Source organism: Trypanosoma brucei, chromosome 5, assembly GCF_000210295.1.
Source record: "Trypanosoma brucei gambiense DAL972 chromosome 5, complete sequence".
Lineage (NCBI taxonomy): Eukaryota > Euglenozoa > Kinetoplastea > Trypanosomatida > Trypanosomatidae > Trypanosoma > Trypanosoma brucei.
In genome coordinates this window covers 476,596-494,056 of record NC_026738.1, presented here as the reverse complement: position 1 = coordinate 494,056, position 17,461 = coordinate 476,596, and the positions used below count along the sequence as shown (strand labels likewise).

The 17,461-nt window shown below is 45.7% G+C and overlaps 7 protein-coding genes across 7 annotated transcripts; 3 read left to right on the top strand and 4 right to left on the bottom strand.

Moving 5' to 3' along the window:
* Positions 1 to 89: 89 nt before the first annotated feature.
* Positions 90 to 5,345, bottom strand: TbgDal_V2330 (hypothetical protein, conserved; the record flags this gene model as incomplete). Its single annotated transcript, XM_011775080.1, has 1 exon — positions 90 to 5,345. The coding sequence occupies one exon, from the start codon at positions 5,343 to 5,345 to the stop codon at positions 90 to 92; it is 5,256 nt and encodes a 1,751-aa protein (XP_011773382.1).
* A 795-nt stretch (positions 5,346 to 6,140) lies between these two features.
* Positions 6,141 to 7,187, bottom strand: TbgDal_V2320 (hypothetical protein, conserved; the record flags this gene model as incomplete). Its single annotated transcript, XM_011775079.1, has 1 exon — positions 6,141 to 7,187. The coding sequence occupies one exon, from the start codon at positions 7,185 to 7,187 to the stop codon at positions 6,141 to 6,143; it is 1,047 nt and encodes a 348-aa protein (XP_011773381.1).
* A 733-nt stretch (positions 7,188 to 7,920) lies between these two features.
* TbgDal_V2310 (hypothetical protein, unlikely) lies at positions 7,921 to 8,271 on the top strand (the record flags this gene model as incomplete). Its single annotated transcript, XM_011775078.1, has 1 exon — positions 7,921 to 8,271. One exon carries the CDS (start codon positions 7,921 to 7,923, stop codon positions 8,269 to 8,271), a length of 351 nt encoding a protein of 116 aa, XP_011773380.1.
* A 489-nt stretch (positions 8,272 to 8,760) lies between these two features.
* On the bottom strand, positions 8,761 to 10,038 carry TbgDal_V2300 (protein phosphatase 2C, putative; the record flags this gene model as incomplete). The annotated part of the gene is made up of 1 exon (XM_011775077.1): positions 8,761 to 10,038. One exon carries the CDS (start codon positions 10,036 to 10,038, stop codon positions 8,761 to 8,763), a length of 1,278 nt encoding a protein of 425 aa, XP_011773379.1.
* Positions 10,039 to 12,770: 2,732 nt separating this feature from the next.
* On the top strand, positions 12,771 to 13,229 carry TbgDal_V2290 (hypothetical protein, unlikely; the record flags this gene model as incomplete). The annotated part of the gene is made up of 1 exon (XM_011775076.1): positions 12,771 to 13,229. The coding sequence occupies one exon, from the start codon at positions 12,771 to 12,773 to the stop codon at positions 13,227 to 13,229; it is 459 nt and encodes a 152-aa protein (XP_011773378.1).
* Positions 13,230 to 13,736: 507 nt separating this feature from the next.
* TbgDal_V2280 (hypothetical protein, unlikely) lies at positions 13,737 to 14,105 on the top strand (the record flags this gene model as incomplete). Its single annotated transcript, XM_011775075.1, has 1 exon — positions 13,737 to 14,105. The coding sequence occupies one exon, from the start codon at positions 13,737 to 13,739 to the stop codon at positions 14,103 to 14,105; it is 369 nt and encodes a 122-aa protein (XP_011773377.1).
* Positions 14,106 to 14,329: 224 nt separating this feature from the next.
* Positions 14,330 to 16,381, bottom strand: TbgDal_V2270 (protein kinase, putative; the record flags this gene model as incomplete). The annotated part of the gene is made up of 1 exon (XM_011775074.1): positions 14,330 to 16,381. The coding sequence occupies one exon, from the start codon at positions 16,379 to 16,381 to the stop codon at positions 14,330 to 14,332; it is 2,052 nt and encodes a 683-aa protein (XP_011773376.1).
* Positions 16,382 to 17,461: the final 1,080 nt, after the last annotated feature.

The window sequence follows — 17,461 nt, the reverse complement described above, 5'->3', positions numbered from 1 at the left end:
AGGGCACCCAGTAAATTAAAAAATGAAAACACAAATAGAGTAGCGTCAAACACATACAAAAACACACATGTGTGGCAGACGCCATCTCATTAAATGACCGTCAGACGTGGCAATACGTGCCGCCCCCAGTGTGAGGAACTCAGTAGGGGCAAAGACAGTGCTGTGCGACCTTCAATCTCCAGCAGAAGGATGAGGTCCTCCTCGAGGGAAATGGTATACTCGCCACTACTTTCCTCATCCTCGCTGATCTTGCTGTTCCCTTCACCACCAAGTGAATACCTGCCACGCACGGAACGATACGGCGAAGTCGGTTCAGCACTGCGCTGTGTCGCCGCACTCCAACCTGGAGCGCAGCTGTCGAACGCCGGTCGAAAAAAGTACAAAGCCTCCTTCACCGACAACGTGAGATCAAACACCGATAGCGGAGAGAGGGCCAACAATGAACCCTTTATGGAGGCTAATGTATACGCATGATTTTGTCCCGCTTCGGCCAGCAGTGGCGTTTCCACCAACTGGGAATGACGCAGTTTCTTCGTCCGTGCAGCGTCCAGCGCAACAAGGGCATGATAATAGCGCTCCACAGTCGCCTGAGCCCCCCGTGTGCGCGCGATGGCAGACAACAAGTCTGGAAGGCGCGGCAACAGACGTGAGCACAGGACACCATTCTTGAGTTCAAACGAAACGGTAAGAACACGAAAAAGGTAGCACTTCAAGAAGTCTTCCCAACTTGCCTTGGAAGCATTCGTGGAAAAATGCCACCACTTGATGCGGTGCCAGGCCTCCATTGTTATAGATGCAGTGCCGTCCACCTGATCAGGTCCTTGTTCCCGCAACTCTGGGGGGAACGACTGCACCATCTCACGCAACTCCTTGGTGGAAGGTTCGTTCACCAGGCTACACTCCTTCGTGTAGTCAGCGCTGGATGCGCCGGAAGGATAGGGCTGACGAAAGAGAAGATCCACGAGAAACTGCTGCAGATGAAGCACGGGTCTTTTACACCACCGGGCCATCATGCCACTCTGGGTGACGGTGGATGAAAGTGTAGTCCGTCTTGCCCTCGAGGAGTACTCCATCTGAAGTAAAACATACTTCTGGCAGCGAACCGCATTACGGAAGATGCGAGCGCAATCCTCTCCAGTTAGCACGGGCGTCTCAGCCACACCCTTGCAGTGCCTGAGTCTCATCCATGAGAACATGGAGTCCGACACACCTTTAATATGCGCCGACTCACCGCTACAATCCTTTGGCGCGAAGGGAAGGGTAAAACCAATGTCCCTGACGATCGTATGCAACCCCTCGGGTAGCAGTTTCCAAATGCAGTTGAGCTGCGCCTGAAGAACACAGTGGGTGAACTCATCTTCGTTCACAGTGCCCTTTTGGTACATGGAAAAGTTTTGCAAAACTAACTCAACTCCAGTCTCTTCCCAGCAGTTCCGATCTTTCACCGAGTCGATGCTGAACGTTGGGACCAACTGTTCCATCAACTGCACTGCCAGTGACGACCGCGAGGCAATCTCCTCCTGAGCCGCAACAGGCGGTAGGAAGATGCCCGCAACGTCAGACGGGCGACACGCGGATGGAAACCTACCATTAGGTGGAATTCTAAGTGACGCCGCGTACATGTCATCCACCCAACGGGCCGCACACATTGCAGATGTCATGCAGCAGCGGCGCAGTAATGCGATGGCTGCCACCAAACGCCCCACAGACACTGAGATTGCGGGAGGCGACGGCGGCGATGGTGAGTCTACAGGAAGTACATTATTCTGAGTAGGGGTATAAACAGTATCGCAGCGCCTTTCTTCCGCTGCGCCACCTTCAAATCCATCATTCCCTTCCAGTGGCGGAACAGCAAAAAGCTCGGACAACAATTGACGAATAACTCGGGGAGCCGTAACATCCCAACTGTTAGAGACCTCAACGCTTAACCTCTTGCTAATACCATCTATAGAGTCCAACAAACACGACAGCGCCGTCTCGTGAACACGCGACGAATATGCCCACATGAAATACTGAAAATTCTCGACCGCCTCGGCTCTACCATCTAACTGCTGCACGGCATGCAGTATCTCATCAAATTCAATACGTGGGGCGGCGCGAAGAAAGTCTCTCTTTACAAAATCATAGGTTGAAAAGTTGCTCGGAAGAGAATGATTGCGGACAGGTGAAAACGTTGGGCTCCCCGGACTGGGTGTTGTATTCCCCTTTTCTGCGGGAATCCGCGGAGCGGACAGCATGTGACTATGGGCCCACGCGCAGAGACCAGAAAGCGCTTCCCCCACATCTGCCAACGCAACTTCGAGAACCTGACGAAGTAACAAGGCACTAACAGTGTCAAGCTTGGTTAATCCCTCGGACATTAAGCCATACAGTGCCTCGCGCGAAACGCCATAATTATCATCTAAAGTCATGAAGTGCAAAGTACGACTGAGTCTATCGCCAGAGGATACATTAGTCGGGGTGACGGGGGGAATCGAATCGGTTCTCCCACCCCATAGAGATGGTGGAAAAACCTCATCCGTCAGAAAATCCAACAAATCCGATAAAATTACATGAAAGACGCGATGCATTTCGGCTTCGAGAGCTATTGCGGTCTCCCACCTCGGGGGCCCCTCCCCGTCGTTGCCTTCATCGGTCGCACACCTGCTTTGCACCCGTGTTGATGACCCAGTCAACACTGAATCCTGCACCACCTGGGGGGTAAGAGCCATTAAGTCATTCCAACGAGCGTGGAATCGGTCGTGAACCTCCACCAGCTGAGCAAGCACGGTCAACGGTAATCGGTAGTCACTGAGCTTCAATGGAGAAGCCAGTTGCCCTGGTATTAGGGACTTATTAGCAAGAACGTTAGCAATGGGCCTCAACTCATATTTTAGGTTCAAAATAAGGTACAGTACGAGATCCCCATGTTCTGTGTTCTCGGGAAGGTTTTCCCTCCGTTCGAAGAAGAGAACCTTCGGCACCGCAAGTCCTGGCGGGATAGGAGTTTGGCTTACGTTTGAACTTACATTCTCGTTAGATTTTCCATGTGTTACGGACGAACGTCCCCGCCTTTTTACCTTCTCCACATGCGGGGTTCGTTCTCCCTCAGAAATGTGAGATAAACCAGCCTTTGACACGCGCGCACACCACGTCTTCCAGGATTGACGCATCTTCCGGTCTTGTTGAATGAGTTCCATTCGCAATCGCCACACTGGCCACTCCGCAAAAGAATCGCCGGTATCCTCCTCCCCATGTTGTGGCGGGGTTGGGCCTGAAAAAGGTTGCGAAAGAAGGGGAGATGTAGTTTGACTAAGGATATCAGACATGGTCAGTGTGGAGCGGTTCCTCGCATGCCGCATCCGCCTGTAGCGGGAGGGAATGTCATATTGCAGAAATACCCCCACCAGACACAATGGCGGGAACACACGCAGCCGTGGTGGAGGTGTCTCCTCAGCTTCAATAACTGATGACCTAGAGTTGCCACACCTCCTTGTCGATGGGGACAAACAGAGCCGGCTCCCCTTTTTGCGGGTAGAGGACGCGGTAGTGGATAACGTCTGGCGCATGGGGTGTTTGATAGCCAACAGTGTAACAGACCCACATTCATCGCCGCACTCCTCCTCTCTAAGCATTCGTGTAACTTCGTGTTCAAGTACCTCAAGGGCCAGATGAAGTCGTTGGTGCAGAGTGCGTAAAAACACCTCTGTGTCTGGAAAGCCGACTAGAAACAGCAAACGCATCATCGGAGGCGCCTCCGTCACACCCTCAGAGGCATCAGCAGAGGGACGTAGGACGAGCATAATATTGTATTGGTACACCGCAACGAGCTCCTTCACAAGAGCTTCGCAAAGGGCGTCGATGTACTGTTTGGACTCCACAAAGTCTTCGGCTTGTTTAACATCCTTCAGTCGACTAGTTCCGGTGCTCGACGCACCCGCACCTTTATACACCTTTGTGCCGCTGGTTGACGCAGAGCCGGATCCTCCCTGACCGGAGTGCATTTGATGCCCTCGAATAAGCTGAGACGCCAAAATAACCCGATGCGCCATACAGTCACCACTGGTGGTATCCCAGTCGAACGTATTCCTTGTCACATCTGCCAGTTGCGAGTTGCTTGTGCGCTGTTTGCCCGACAAGATCGTTGCTTCCAGCGGGACATCACTATATAGCGCCTCCGCCATTTGCTTGAGTCCACTTAACTCATCACCGAACAAAAAACAACCCACCGGCGGTAGTTGGTGTGTCCATCCGGGCACTGTCTCCTCTGCAGCGTCCCCCTCGTGTGTTCGACGGATATCGTCTAGTTGGGCTTCAAGTTCCTTCTCTTCTTCACATCGGAGGAGGAGAGTGGCTTCCTGCACGCTTTTGGCGATAAGTCCCGATCTATGCCTACACTGCAATTCCGTAACCTTCCTCATAACAGTTTCCGCATCAAAGGCATTTCCGTCAAAGGTTTCCGTTGCATCCCTGCCATCAACAGTCTCCCTGCAGTCAAACTCAACGGACTGGCTCACATCATTCGCAGATTCCGCCGCCCCCACCAAATTCTTCACAGCCCTGTAGTTTGTATTACGCAGCTCCCGAAGACTTGTCGTGGCAAGAAGATCGCTCAAAGGTTTGACTCCTGTCTTGGAGAAAATTAACTCTTCCACCCATGCTCGCCACTTCGTCACACCGAGATCCTGTGGAAATCGACGCAAAGGAATGTTGTTGTAGACTATGGGAGTGTACATGTTGTCAAAGACCCGAATCGCCAACTCAACAATTCCGTTGGCAATGATGTTACAGTACTCTCTTGCGGCAGCGGCTTTTAATGCCCTTCTCCGCTCCTTCACATCTGGTACAACCATGCTATCTTTTGATTCTCCACATACCGCGGGACTATGTACACCTTCCATCAACATCACTTCCCGATCACGCACAGCCAACGCGGCTCTGAGTTCCTTTGCCCTAATGACACGCTCATCAGACTTTCCAAGCTGCCTTGTAACAGACTCCATCGCCTTTCGCTTCTCCTCCTCTAAAATAAAGCGTGCCTCCTCAATAACACTTTGCAGCGCCTTCTCCCTATCATTACCGGAGAGTGTAACTTCGTCCTCTCGCTTTTGTTCCTCCACGGCATACTGTCTGCATTCTCTTTCACGCAGAAGCCTGGCAGCCTCTTCTTTTGCCTTTCTGATGGATGCCAGGTACTCCTCAGAGTCCTTCGCTCTCGTTGAGTTGCGACCCGCTTTATCCGCACCCCCAACTAACCCAAGGCGTCGGAGAGTTTCCTCAACACCAGCAATCCCTGATTCCACTTCCGCGGCGGCAGCGGCGGCGGCAGCCTTCTGGTGAAAATGCTGTCGTAGCTTAGGGGGCATAACGACTGTTAGATAGATAGATAAACTACAGCGGGAAGTAACTTGTTAGATGAAAGAGGATTATAATGGCAATAAAGGATGGGAAGCCGTCACCTCCCTTATCAATCCCACCTCCAAGGTAGAGGTTGCTGCTCTTATTTGTACGCCTCTTTCTACTTCCCTTCGTCGGCCGAAGGGGTGAATACCTGTCAAGACAACTCAGTTCTATGTCAAATCTTTCTTCCTTTTCCCCTCTTACTACATATAAAGTGATGATGTGTTCGGTTGTTTCGCACGGTAAACGGAAAAACAGCGAAAACGGGAAAGGGGCGAAAGGAGAATGCCAAGATATATATATATATATATATACATAGAATCGTTAGACAAGAGCAGGCAGTACTACCATTCCATTTTCCTTTCTACTGGGCATCGTAACGCGTGAACCACCACATATGTCAGGAAAAGAAAGGGGAAACAAAAGGCACAAAAAAATGCCTGTAACGCCCTTACGCCCCGGCTGGCGCCCAATCACCTATGCCGCACCACCACCACCACGCCCTTTTGCATTCGAGTTGGAAAACGGGTGCCGGCAAGAGGGAAAAAAAACAGTGGCGACAGGTGAAAGAAGAGCAGCGATGGTAACGATAGCAAGAAGACAAATTTCCACTGATAAAACCAACAAATGTCGTCACTAGCAGTGCCAAGGATCTTAGCAGACACACACACACACACACAGGCGTGTACACACCGCCGTCGATAGGTTTCAGTAACGGCGAATCACGTATAAAGGAAAGGAATCAAAAGGGAGTTTACCTCTCAACCCTCCTTTCCAATAAATTGCATTTTACACTCTTCAGGTACACTATCTACAAGGACCCTACCATTGTAGGACAATCCAGCAAATACCCATGGATTAGAATTGCTCCAACAACAAGCCACTACGGACTCCGCAAAGTCAGAGAGTTTTGACACACATACGGCACATTCGCCGTCAGCCCCTTTCTTCGAGGTGTCCCACAGCTTTAGCGTATGATCCGATCCACAAGAAATCAACAACTCGTCGTGGAAAGGATTAAACAACGACCGTTGCACACAGTGATCATGCGCGTCCAAGTATCCCCTCCTTTCAACCACGCTCTTTTCCCCATCCATGCGAAAATCATGCCACATGATAACTCCATCGGTTCCTGCCGTCATGAAAAGGCCCTCGCGAGCATTACTGAAATCGATACTTTGTATCATTCCTAAACCATGGAGCGTGGTGGTGTTTGGCATTACAATTGGCCCTTTCCTCCGTGTATCTATAACAGCGATTCCAATTCCCTCACCCGCAGCAAGACACACAGAGGAGTGATGCGGGTCCAATGCAGCACACCGCAGCTCCGCACAACCGTCAACGCGGAAGCGGCCAATCTCTTCCCCCATCTTACCTTCAGCAAGAGAATAAATACGAAGGGAGTCCTCAGAGATTAACTTCACCTCATTCTGCAGCCCTTCCAGGTCCCAAAGAACTTGCGCAGCAGCCGCATTAAAATTAACAACAGGCTCCAACTCACCAGAGACATCATCCGACACGCGAAAGATGCGGCAATGAGAAGAAGCCCCCACAGCCAAAAGACTGGGGCCGGCAACCGATGGAGAACTCCACAGACCAAAAATCTCTTCCTCATGAGACCACGTTGCCGTACACTCCAGCAGTTGCGACTCCTCCTGGAAGGTGAGCAATCGGATAACATTCCCACCAGCGAAGCATGCCGTTCCGGCAACGAACCGATGAGTGCTGCTGCTGTTATTTGAGGAGTGGTAAAACGGTGCAATAGCACGCGCTTGGAGCTCCATGCCATAAGCAGTGGAAGTTAACATGACTTGAACACCAGAACTATATATATATATATGTATTAAAAGAAAAGGGAACGAAATGAAATGAAATGGGGACAATAAAAGTTCCAGCCGCACAGTAAAGAAGTGATGGAAATAAACAGACACACGCAAACACACACACACACACACACACAGAAAGAGAGAGGAAAAAAAGATATATATATATATATATATATATATATATATAGACAGTAAGCAGAACCGACATCATAAGAAAAGGGGGCACTTATAAATGCGCGTGTTGAAGCGGGTGACGAACGTTGGGATAAGCGGCACAAACGAAATATACTTTGCCAATGTGATTTGAAGCGCACGTGCACACCTATTTGGTGCGCATGACACTGTTGTTAAAAACATAAAAAAGAAAGAAAGAAAAAAAAAAAGAGGAACCGATTCAACAATGCTATGGAGGAAAATAACAACCCTCGGCAAGTACAACACATACTGCAATGCCATCATGGGAACAGTGCAAACACGCACACGAACTCGCACGAAAAAAAACCCCAGTGGTCACGCACGCAAAGGTAGAATTAGAGATGGAAAGAGACCAAAGTAAAAGATCCCGCAATTTCCCTTGAGTTATCCTCCTCCTACTCCTCCCCCACCGGGAAAAAGAAATTGATGGTGAAGAAAAAGAAGAAGAGATGGCACACAATGGTATGTCACACAAACACAAACACAAACACGCACGCAAGAAGAATAAGAAGGAAAAGTCATGAAGAAAGGGAAATGCATGCGAAACAAAATGATAAGTCCGCGAAGAAGTTCACCACTCCACTCCCACTCCCACTCCCGTACAACACACACACACACACACACACACACACACATCATCATCATCATCATCATCGTCATCGTCATCGTCATCACACTCCAGGCAACGCAGAGCACCCAAGCACATAAAATGAAAAACATGGGGAAACCGATGGGGAGAATGCGGAAGAAGCATACGTTCCAAAGCTCCCCACAACAGTCTGCGACCTGCTCCAAAAAAAAGAAACTGAAGAACCGAGAACATCAAACCATACCGAAAAAGCAGGAACACACGAAAAAAAAAACACAATAATCATAATCACAATCCATGCATTTGAAATTCCCTTTCCCCCATTCCTTGAACTATCCTATTTTCTCACCATTCACACCACCGTCTGGTGCATACATCCCTGCAAGCTCCCTTTTCCCCCCCAAAACGGACACTCCAAGTAAAACCTTCTCTCTTCAATTCACTCATAGCTTTGGCGCCAATGCGCGCGTGTTGTGTGCGCCATCGCCAACAGCACTAAAGAAGTAACGGGAACCTCCAGTCCTCTTCACTATTCGTCTTCTACATCCCTTTCCCACGGTTAACAACACACATGTATACACTTCGTTCCAAACCCATTTCGTTACCTTGCTGTATTTGTCTTGCCTCATCCAACTAACTAATGAATCCCATCACCCCTCACCTCTCAATCACAAAGATGTCTCCCTCCATCTTTCCTCCCCCTTTTCTCTCCCTCCACCGCCACACACACACACACACACACACACACCACATTAAATTATTCTTCTTATTCTACTTAAGATCCACAATCATTATTGTCATATTGTCCGTACCCTCCGGCCGCGGTGCGTACTTGCCCTCCTCCGCAGGTGGCGCCAGGCACTCGTGGCAAATTTCTTCGCAGATGACACTATTTGGTTTATTCTCAGCCTTCCTGATAAGCACTGCCTTGATGAGCTCATCGTTGCTCATTACATCAAAGATGCCATCGCAGGCAAGTACCACAAACCCATCATCGGCCTCACGATTGACCATTACCACATCAGGCACGGCAATTACCAACTGCTGCCGTGGGCCACGTTCCTTCTGTGTCTTGTATGTGAAATCACCCATTGCCCGACTCATAGCCAGCTGACCATTCACGCGGTTTTCCGCAACGTGGCCGCCAGCCTCTTCAATACGGGCTCGCTCCGCTTCCCTGTCCGGTTTGTGATCTTCGCTGAGCGCAACGGCTATTCCATTACGGCACAGTACAGCACGGGAGTCACCCACGGAGGCGCATGTAATGCGTGTTGGTGTGATGTGTACCGTCACTGCTGTGCAACCAGACTGATCCGTCAGCTCCTTTTCTAAAAGTGTGTCCACTTCCATGTACGCTGCCTCAAAGTCAATCTCCATAAAACCGTCTGTATGCTCCACCATGTGGGCACGTGAAACTTTTGGGATGAGTTCACTGCATTTCTTGGCACACCCGTCACCCGAGTGACCATCAAAGACACAAAAGAACCCCTCCTTGCTGTCCTTTGCTCCAGAGGGAAAAGTAACATCAATGGCATGCTTATCTTCCATGCTCACACGCCAGCCTTGCATTTCACCCACAGCCACATCAAAATTCGGGTTCTCCGTCGCCACTTCACAACGCACCTCCTTCTCTGGCGCGTCGAGAAATGGACTCCGCGCTGCCAGCAGCTGCTGGATTAGTTGCTGAAACTGCTTCTGTTGTTGTTTCTTGCGTAACATCATGCTGAATTCCTCATCTATTCCTTCCGGTTTCTGCGTCAAGGCGCGGACATCCTCATGTCGCTCCTTACGTGGTTTCTCGCGCTTTACCTGCTTTTCCCGCTCCTTTCCCACGGCGGCTGTGGCTCGGTTCAGATCTGCCAGTACTCGCTCAAAATCGTCCGCTTCGCTTTGCCTTCTTGCCTTCGCTGCAACGGGGGCACTTTTGTTGTTATTTTTACCCTTTACACCGCTACTGTTACTTTTGGGGTTGTTAATTAGTTTGGCGCCAGAAGAGGCGATAGCGGCGCTGTCAGCAGTCGCGGCCCGATTCCTATTTTTGGGTGGCATCTCAAAAATAACGTTCAACTAGCGTAATTTTGAAGCCTCACACCTGATAATCAATCTCGGTGTAGTTTCAAAGAAGGAGAAAAAAAAAAATGGTGGCGTAAACTTCCTATATTCTCGCCCCCCTCCCTGGAACGGAAAAAAAAAATCTTCCTTTTCCGCTTTGCTTTTTCGTGTCTTTCGTTTTTTTTTTCCTTTTCAGTGGAAGAGTTTATTTGTTGGTGTTGTTTTTTTTCGTTAGCTACACCCAACCCGTGAAACCGAAACCCCTCTTGTATCTGAATGTTTTCCTTTATTGATAATTCTTTTCTTTTTTAAAAAAAAAAAGTTCCTTTTCGTCTTCCCCTGTTATTATTGTTATTATTATTATTTTTTTTTTTTGCTCCCTCTCTTTATGGTCTTCTTTTTTTTTTCCTTTTTTCTTTTCTTTTTTGCTTAACTTATTTATGTGATATTTATATAACCTCACTGCGCTTCTCTACCACACCTTTTTGAATGGTTCTTTTGATCTTATTTTTTAATTTTTTTAATACTCCTGTTATTCCCTATGCCCTACTGGCTTCGTGAGAGATGCCTTTTCTTTTTTTGTTTTTGTTTTCACTTTATTCTGGCTTTAATTTAAATAGCTACACTTTAGTTTGCTTTAGCTTTTGTTCTGTTTCGTTAATGTTTTACTTCCCTTCAGCACTAAGTCTTATCTCACTGGCAAACAAATAATATAAAACAAAACAAATTGTTGTGGTGGGCGCAGCGGCGAAAAAAAAAAATATTAAAAAAAAAAAGTGAGACGACGCAACACACAAATGAAAAGAAAAGGAAAAGGGAGGAGTGACAATGCAGCAAAATGAAGGCGATACGTCACTACTTAAAGTGGGAAAAGTACACACGAAAGAACTCGGGAAGCGCAATAATAATAATAATAATAATAATAATAAAGATGATGATAATAACAACCGGACACGGTAAAAAGGCTTTGGCACAAGTCAGTGCGATGAAAGAAAGGTAAAATAAACATACACAAAAGGGAAGGAAAAAAAGAAAAGAAAAGTAAATCCAAAACCGCTAAGTTAAATAATAGTAATAATGATGATAATAATAACAAAACGAATGAATGAATGAAATGCTGCAAAGGTGCTAGTTGCAGGCAACGCATCTAAGCGGACAATGCAAATGCACACATTAGAAGAAAAAGGGGGAGTGTTTCACAGACATTATTTTTTTTCTTCCCTCACCCTTTTTTTTTGTTTATTTGTTTGTTTCCGCAGACACAACACGTTCACACATATATTTGAATATAACGGGAAAAAACATATAAATGCATTATATAAATGTGTAAATATATATATATATATATATACACAAGCGCACACACATTAATTCTCCTCTCCCTCACATGACCCTTGCAACCCTGGGCAATAATGGGAATTTTTCACTTTCTTTTTCTTTTTTCTTTTGTTGTTGTTGTTGTTGTTTTTTCCCCCTCACCTTTCGCCGATTATAACATCGATCACAATAGCAATAATTATAAATATATATATATATATATACGCCTGCAGGATGATATGATAATTTTATATAAAAAAAAGAAACGGATTGGAGTGAATTATATGGTAAAGGACAGGTGAGTGAAGGGAATGAAATGGAATGGAATGGAAGCATATACAAATAAGACCGAACAATAAAAAGATAAGATATATTTATTTATATTTATATATAACATATAAAAGTGAAAAAGGCGAAGTATGAGGGTTACTAATATAATCCCTCAAGGACAAACAGTAGAGAAAAAGAATGGGGGAAAGGAAAGTAATAATAACAATAAGAATAAAAGAAAGAGTTTAAACCACTAAAATGATAACAATAGTGATAATAAGAAATGTATATATCAATATATATGGGAAAACGAGAGGAAAATAATGAGCGAAACGGCACGCAACTGTGGCAGCGAAATTTAAATTTAAATTTAAAAAATGAAAAGAAGCAAAAGCCGACATTCATGTTTAGTTTCCTCCTCTTTCCTCCCTCTCTTTCTTCTGCCGTAACGAACTTTTTTTTTCCCCCTCCCCTCCCCTCTCCTCTCCTTCCCTTTGCTTTTGGTTAAACACTCCCCGATTCTTTTTAACTTTTAACTTTTAACTTTTTAAAAATAAAAAACAAAAAGAAGTTCCAGCTACCTCCCTGCGTAGCGGCCGCATACTCCAAATAACGCACACAAAACACAAAACACAAAACACAACACACTCTCTCTCTCTCACACACACACACACACGCCGGAAGCATGGAAATCTATGGATAACTTTAAAGCACTCAAATACGGCGCAAAAATGTCGAAATTTACGCTCGTAATGTTAATAAATTTTCTTTTTCTTTTTTTTTCTTATCAGTCGGCACCGCGCACGCACATATATTTTCTTTCAAAAAAAAAAAAAATATATATATATATATAAATATATATATGCTTACACGTATGAAGCATACATAAAAAACATAAATATCTAAATATAAACGCACTAGCCGAACTGAAACCCATCCACGACAGATATTTTTTTTTTAAAAAAAAAAAGAAAAAGGGAAGGGAAGGGGGTAAAAACATAAACAAAATGGTCAACCACTGAAGCCACGACCTCGCACGCAGGACCACGGCGCATTTCATTACTTACGCATTTCTCCCACTTATTAATGGTAATGTTGTTGTTGTTGTTTTCTGTTTTGTGTTTTCTGCTTTAAGTCTTTGAATGTCTCTTTCTACTTTCTTTTTTCTTTTTTTTCTCTCTCTTTCTCTCCCTTGCTCCCTCTCCTTTGTTATTTGCCTTCACTTTATTTGCATGACAACTTCCTTTCAGCATCTGCTCGATATCGTTTGGCTATTTCCAAACACCCACAAACAAACAAATATATTTATTTATTTATTTATTTATTTAGGTTCCACTCACTGCAATCCATTCCACCGCCATCGTGAAGGGCTTCTTTTCTTTCTTTTTTTCTCACTTTCACTTTTTATATATTTCCCCTTCTGTGTCTCCATTTTATTTCCTCAGTTCATCTTTTTTGTTTCGTCAGACGTTTCATTCTGTCACTTCCCCTGTTGGCTTCGCCTTCTATCTTTCTCTTCTTTCTTTTTTTCTTCTTTTTCCATTATTTTACTTTTGTTGCGGTTGCTTGGGTGGTCCATGACCTCCGCTTTCCGAGTTTGAATATCATATATATATATATATATATATTTATATTTTTTTTTACTTTTATTTTTTCTGTTTTGTTTTATTGCTTGTTTACCGTTGGTGATCTCGAGCTTTTTTTTCTTCTTGTTTTTGCTTTTTTTTAAAAAAAAAAAATACTAATCAACACGCAATGAGCCATCGCTGATATAAGAAAGCCAATAATCACCCCCATTCACGGATAAATTAGAAAGAGAGAGAGAGAGAGGGGGGGGGAAAAAAAAAGAAAAAAGAAACTTCGCAAACTCAGCTGTTTAGTTATTTGCCCCTGATGTGTACTACCGTATTACCATCCCTTTTCTCCCGCATATGTTTTCTTCCCATGATTCCAAACAATAACAATTATGATAACAGTAGGAAGGCAGCCATTCTTCATACAGGGATTGCTCCTTTTCAGTGGTTAATGTGACGAACCCTTAAAAGAAAAGAAAAAAACGAAAGCGACAGTGAGAGCAAAAGTGAAAGTGACCGCCGACAGGATCGAAGATGCGGGCAGGAAAGGGGGGAAAAAAAAAAACAGCATTGAACCAACCTGACGACACAAAATCTTTATCAGCCAGTGATACGCAACGGCAATATAAGAGGGGTTTTTCCTTAAAAAAAAAAAAAGAAAACAAAAGAAAACCAACAATTATGGAGTTCCTCTCTCCTCTCCTCTCCTCTCCTCACCCCTCACTCAGACTCCCAGGGAACGCATATTGGATGGGTACTATTTTGTTTTTCTTTTCTTTCTTTCTTTTTCTCACTTCAAGTCACCCTGCAGCCGCCAGACACTTTTTTTATTTCACCGCCGGCGTTCCTCATCCTCTCTTTACTCATCAGATTCCCAAACAACTCCCTTCACCCGTTCGTTAGCATCGGTGTTTATTACTTTGTTGCTGCTGTTGTTACTCTCAGCCCTGGGCAATCATAAACGAAGTGACGCTTTCACCCTCTCCTTCTTTTCTTTTTTCTCTTTCTCTTTCGCTTTCTCTCACTTCCCTTACCGATCGCATCCATTTCTTACTTCATCACCTTTGTTTTCTTCTCATATCAACATCTGACATGGGATAGGCGCTTGGAGTAATTGCCAGCTAATTTCATTGCTTCATCGGTTCTAAAAAGGGGTGACGTAATGCCTCCTCACAACTCATGCGCTCAGAGGCTCTGTAGCGCAAAAGGCGGCTAACAAAGTCATATAACTGAAGGGCATCCTCCACCTCATCTTCCAATGGAATCCTGCGAGCTTCTTGAGGAGTGGCACCATCCATAAGACCGAGAACGGCTTTCAGGGACCGATGCGGCGGAAGAGGCTCCTTTAATTTGTAGTTCCGACCCACTTTTTCATAAAATCCATTTAGTTTCGGTGATGACTCCAACATATCAACTGGCACGGGGCCAAGCAGAGCTTCAAAACGTGCAAGCTGTGCTGCCTCTGTTTTCCCATCAAATAGCGGTAACCCCGTATATAACTCAACAAGCACACAGCCTAATGACCATCGGTCAATCGCAGTTCCATATTCCAAGTATAAAATAACCTCAGGACTGCGATAATAACGACTTTGAATGTAACGATGGATAACCTTGTTGGTATAAGTTGCGGAGCCAAAATCAATGAGGCGGATGCTGCTGCGATTGGGATACTTCAGCAGTATATTCTCGGGCTTGATGTCGCAGTGAATGATTGGACTGGGCTTCGCCTCCTCCAGCTCACGTAGAGCTTGGACCAACTGAAAGGCAAACTTCCGCACCACACGAGGTCCAACTCCACGGTAACCCGTGTGCTTGATGAGTTGATACAAGTTGTAGGTGAGCAGTTCAAATACAAGGACAAGGTGTCCCCGCCAATCAAACGCCTTTAATAACTTCACAACGAGGCTATTGAGACGGGGATTTCCGTTCAGGCCCAAGAGGATGTCCAACTCCAATTTCGCCTGCGTTCGAAAACTAAGTCCATGACGAGTTATCTTGAGTGCAACATTCTCCTGTCGTTTCGCATCAAAACATCGAACGACAGTTCCAAAACTACCCTTCCCCAGTAACTCACGCACAGTGTACCGATTGAGTATCTCCTCACCATAAAGAACCAAGTAATGTCCCTCCTTGTCATCGAAGCCATCATTGTATTTTGGCCCTGGCTCTGCCATCCTTCTTTTTTGACAACATAACGCATCTATGCGCCGATACAGCTCAGACAGATGAACACTAAGAGCAACTATTGGACGAGGGTTCCTACCGCTGGAAGCCCACGTTGTGAAAGTAACATTCGCAGGCACTGGGACGGCATTGGTAATAGCAGTAGAAACAGTAGTAACAACACCTGAAGAACATACTTGGGGTGCAAATGCATCCTGCCTACGATGATCGTGGTTATTGTGATTAGCGACATGCATACCTGTACTAGATTGCTTTGATTCATCATCATTATGCCGGCCACTCAACCGTGGTTCTGCACTTGGCACACTATTAGACTGGACATCTGATGCAGCGCCTACAACATCGGAGGTTGTGGCATTCACGTGAGTTGCGACTCGCTCACCATGACCATCTTTGGTCGATGAAGCAGCACGCATTGCCAGAGACTCAGTCGAAAGGGAAGATGCAACTGCCTGCCCTCTACGGGCCACAGTCATCAAACGAGGACGCATAATGGCACTAAGCCCCGCACTATGTACGGGATCTGCCCGTCCCATTGTCTTCTTACCCATTTTCACTTCAAGCATGCCTTTCGCCGCTACACATGAAACCATGGCTGGATCATTGGCATTCTTGCCTGTTCCGCAACCACCGCCACTAGGTTGAGTTAAAACAGCACCACCAGAACGTTCCGCCGCATCTGTGCAGTTTTGATCCGCTCTCTGATCCAATTTCATGGAGACTTGAGGCGCAACGCCCTCTGCAGCATCTACACGAGACTCATCGCTAACATGGGCTACTTCAGGCATTTCAGTCCCATTAGCGCAGCGAGAGTTGGCATCTGCCCGCATGCCCGACTCCTCATCCACTAACCTGTGAGTAACAATTGCACCAGATGCGCTCTCAACCTCTACAGACGCTGCTGATTGAAATACACAATCTGACAGATTGGCACCGGCTTCTGACTGCTCACGATACTCATGAGGGGCCAGAGCCGTAGTTGCACTGCCGCTCATTGCCGTTAAAGGAAGGGCACCAACACAAATGCAGCACACCAACAGATGCGGTCGGCTTTAATGTGCACTACAACACTTCTTGAACTATAGAAGAGGGGTAAAATTACGACCAATGAAACACACACACACATAAGTGAAAGAGGAAAAGATACGAGTCAGAGGATGTGTGGCCCAGGGCCTGGTGACGGCCAAGTGCACGAATATAAATGGTTTTGTAGGCTAAAACAAAAAAGGGGGAAGGTGTAGTTTCCTGGGTCGATTGTGTTCGACTGAAGTTACCGCAAGTTTGAACATGTGGCTGTTCTTTGTCTTTTTCTTCTACTGACTTCCTCACCATGTCGAACCGGCTAGTGCCTCCCACAACAATATATTTGCTATACACTTCGCAACACCTTTTTCCTTTTAAACTTACGATATCTGCTTTTCGCTAGTGGAGGCCTTTCTTGTATAGCGTTTTGCGGTATTAACGGTATTAATGCCTTAGCTTAGTTTTGATAACATTCACTGAAAGGGGGTAAGAAATAACGGTAGGTGTATTCCTTTTTTTTTAAAAAAAAGGATCATTGGGAAGAAATGCGTGGAAGTAGTAATATACTAAGAGGAAGAGAAGAGTAAGAGTAAGGTACCGTAGCACAACCAACGGGGCTCAGGGGGGAAATGAAAATTTTTACTTGAAACAAATGGAAGATTTTCAAAGAAAAAAGTGATGTTGAGAACTCATCTACAAGACTGGGAAAGTACGCAAGCGCGTATTTCTTCCTTTTGGTCTACTGCAAAGCGTTCCACTCTGAATTTTGCTTCTAGGGACCCGTTTTTTAATATATATATATTGCTTTTTCGTTTTCCCACTGAACCTCACCGGTCGGAAACCAAAAGAAAAAACAATGCGTATGATCAAACAAATAAATATGTGTATTCGTACATATAGCCGAAGGCACGGGCAGCACACTGATACATTGAAATGCCCTTCCACCTGTCGGAGTGAAGTAAGCTGACCATGGCAGCGTGAAAAAGTGAAAGGAAGGATTAAAAAAAAAAAAAAGAAACCAACGACAACCCTCGCATTGAAGGTATATACAA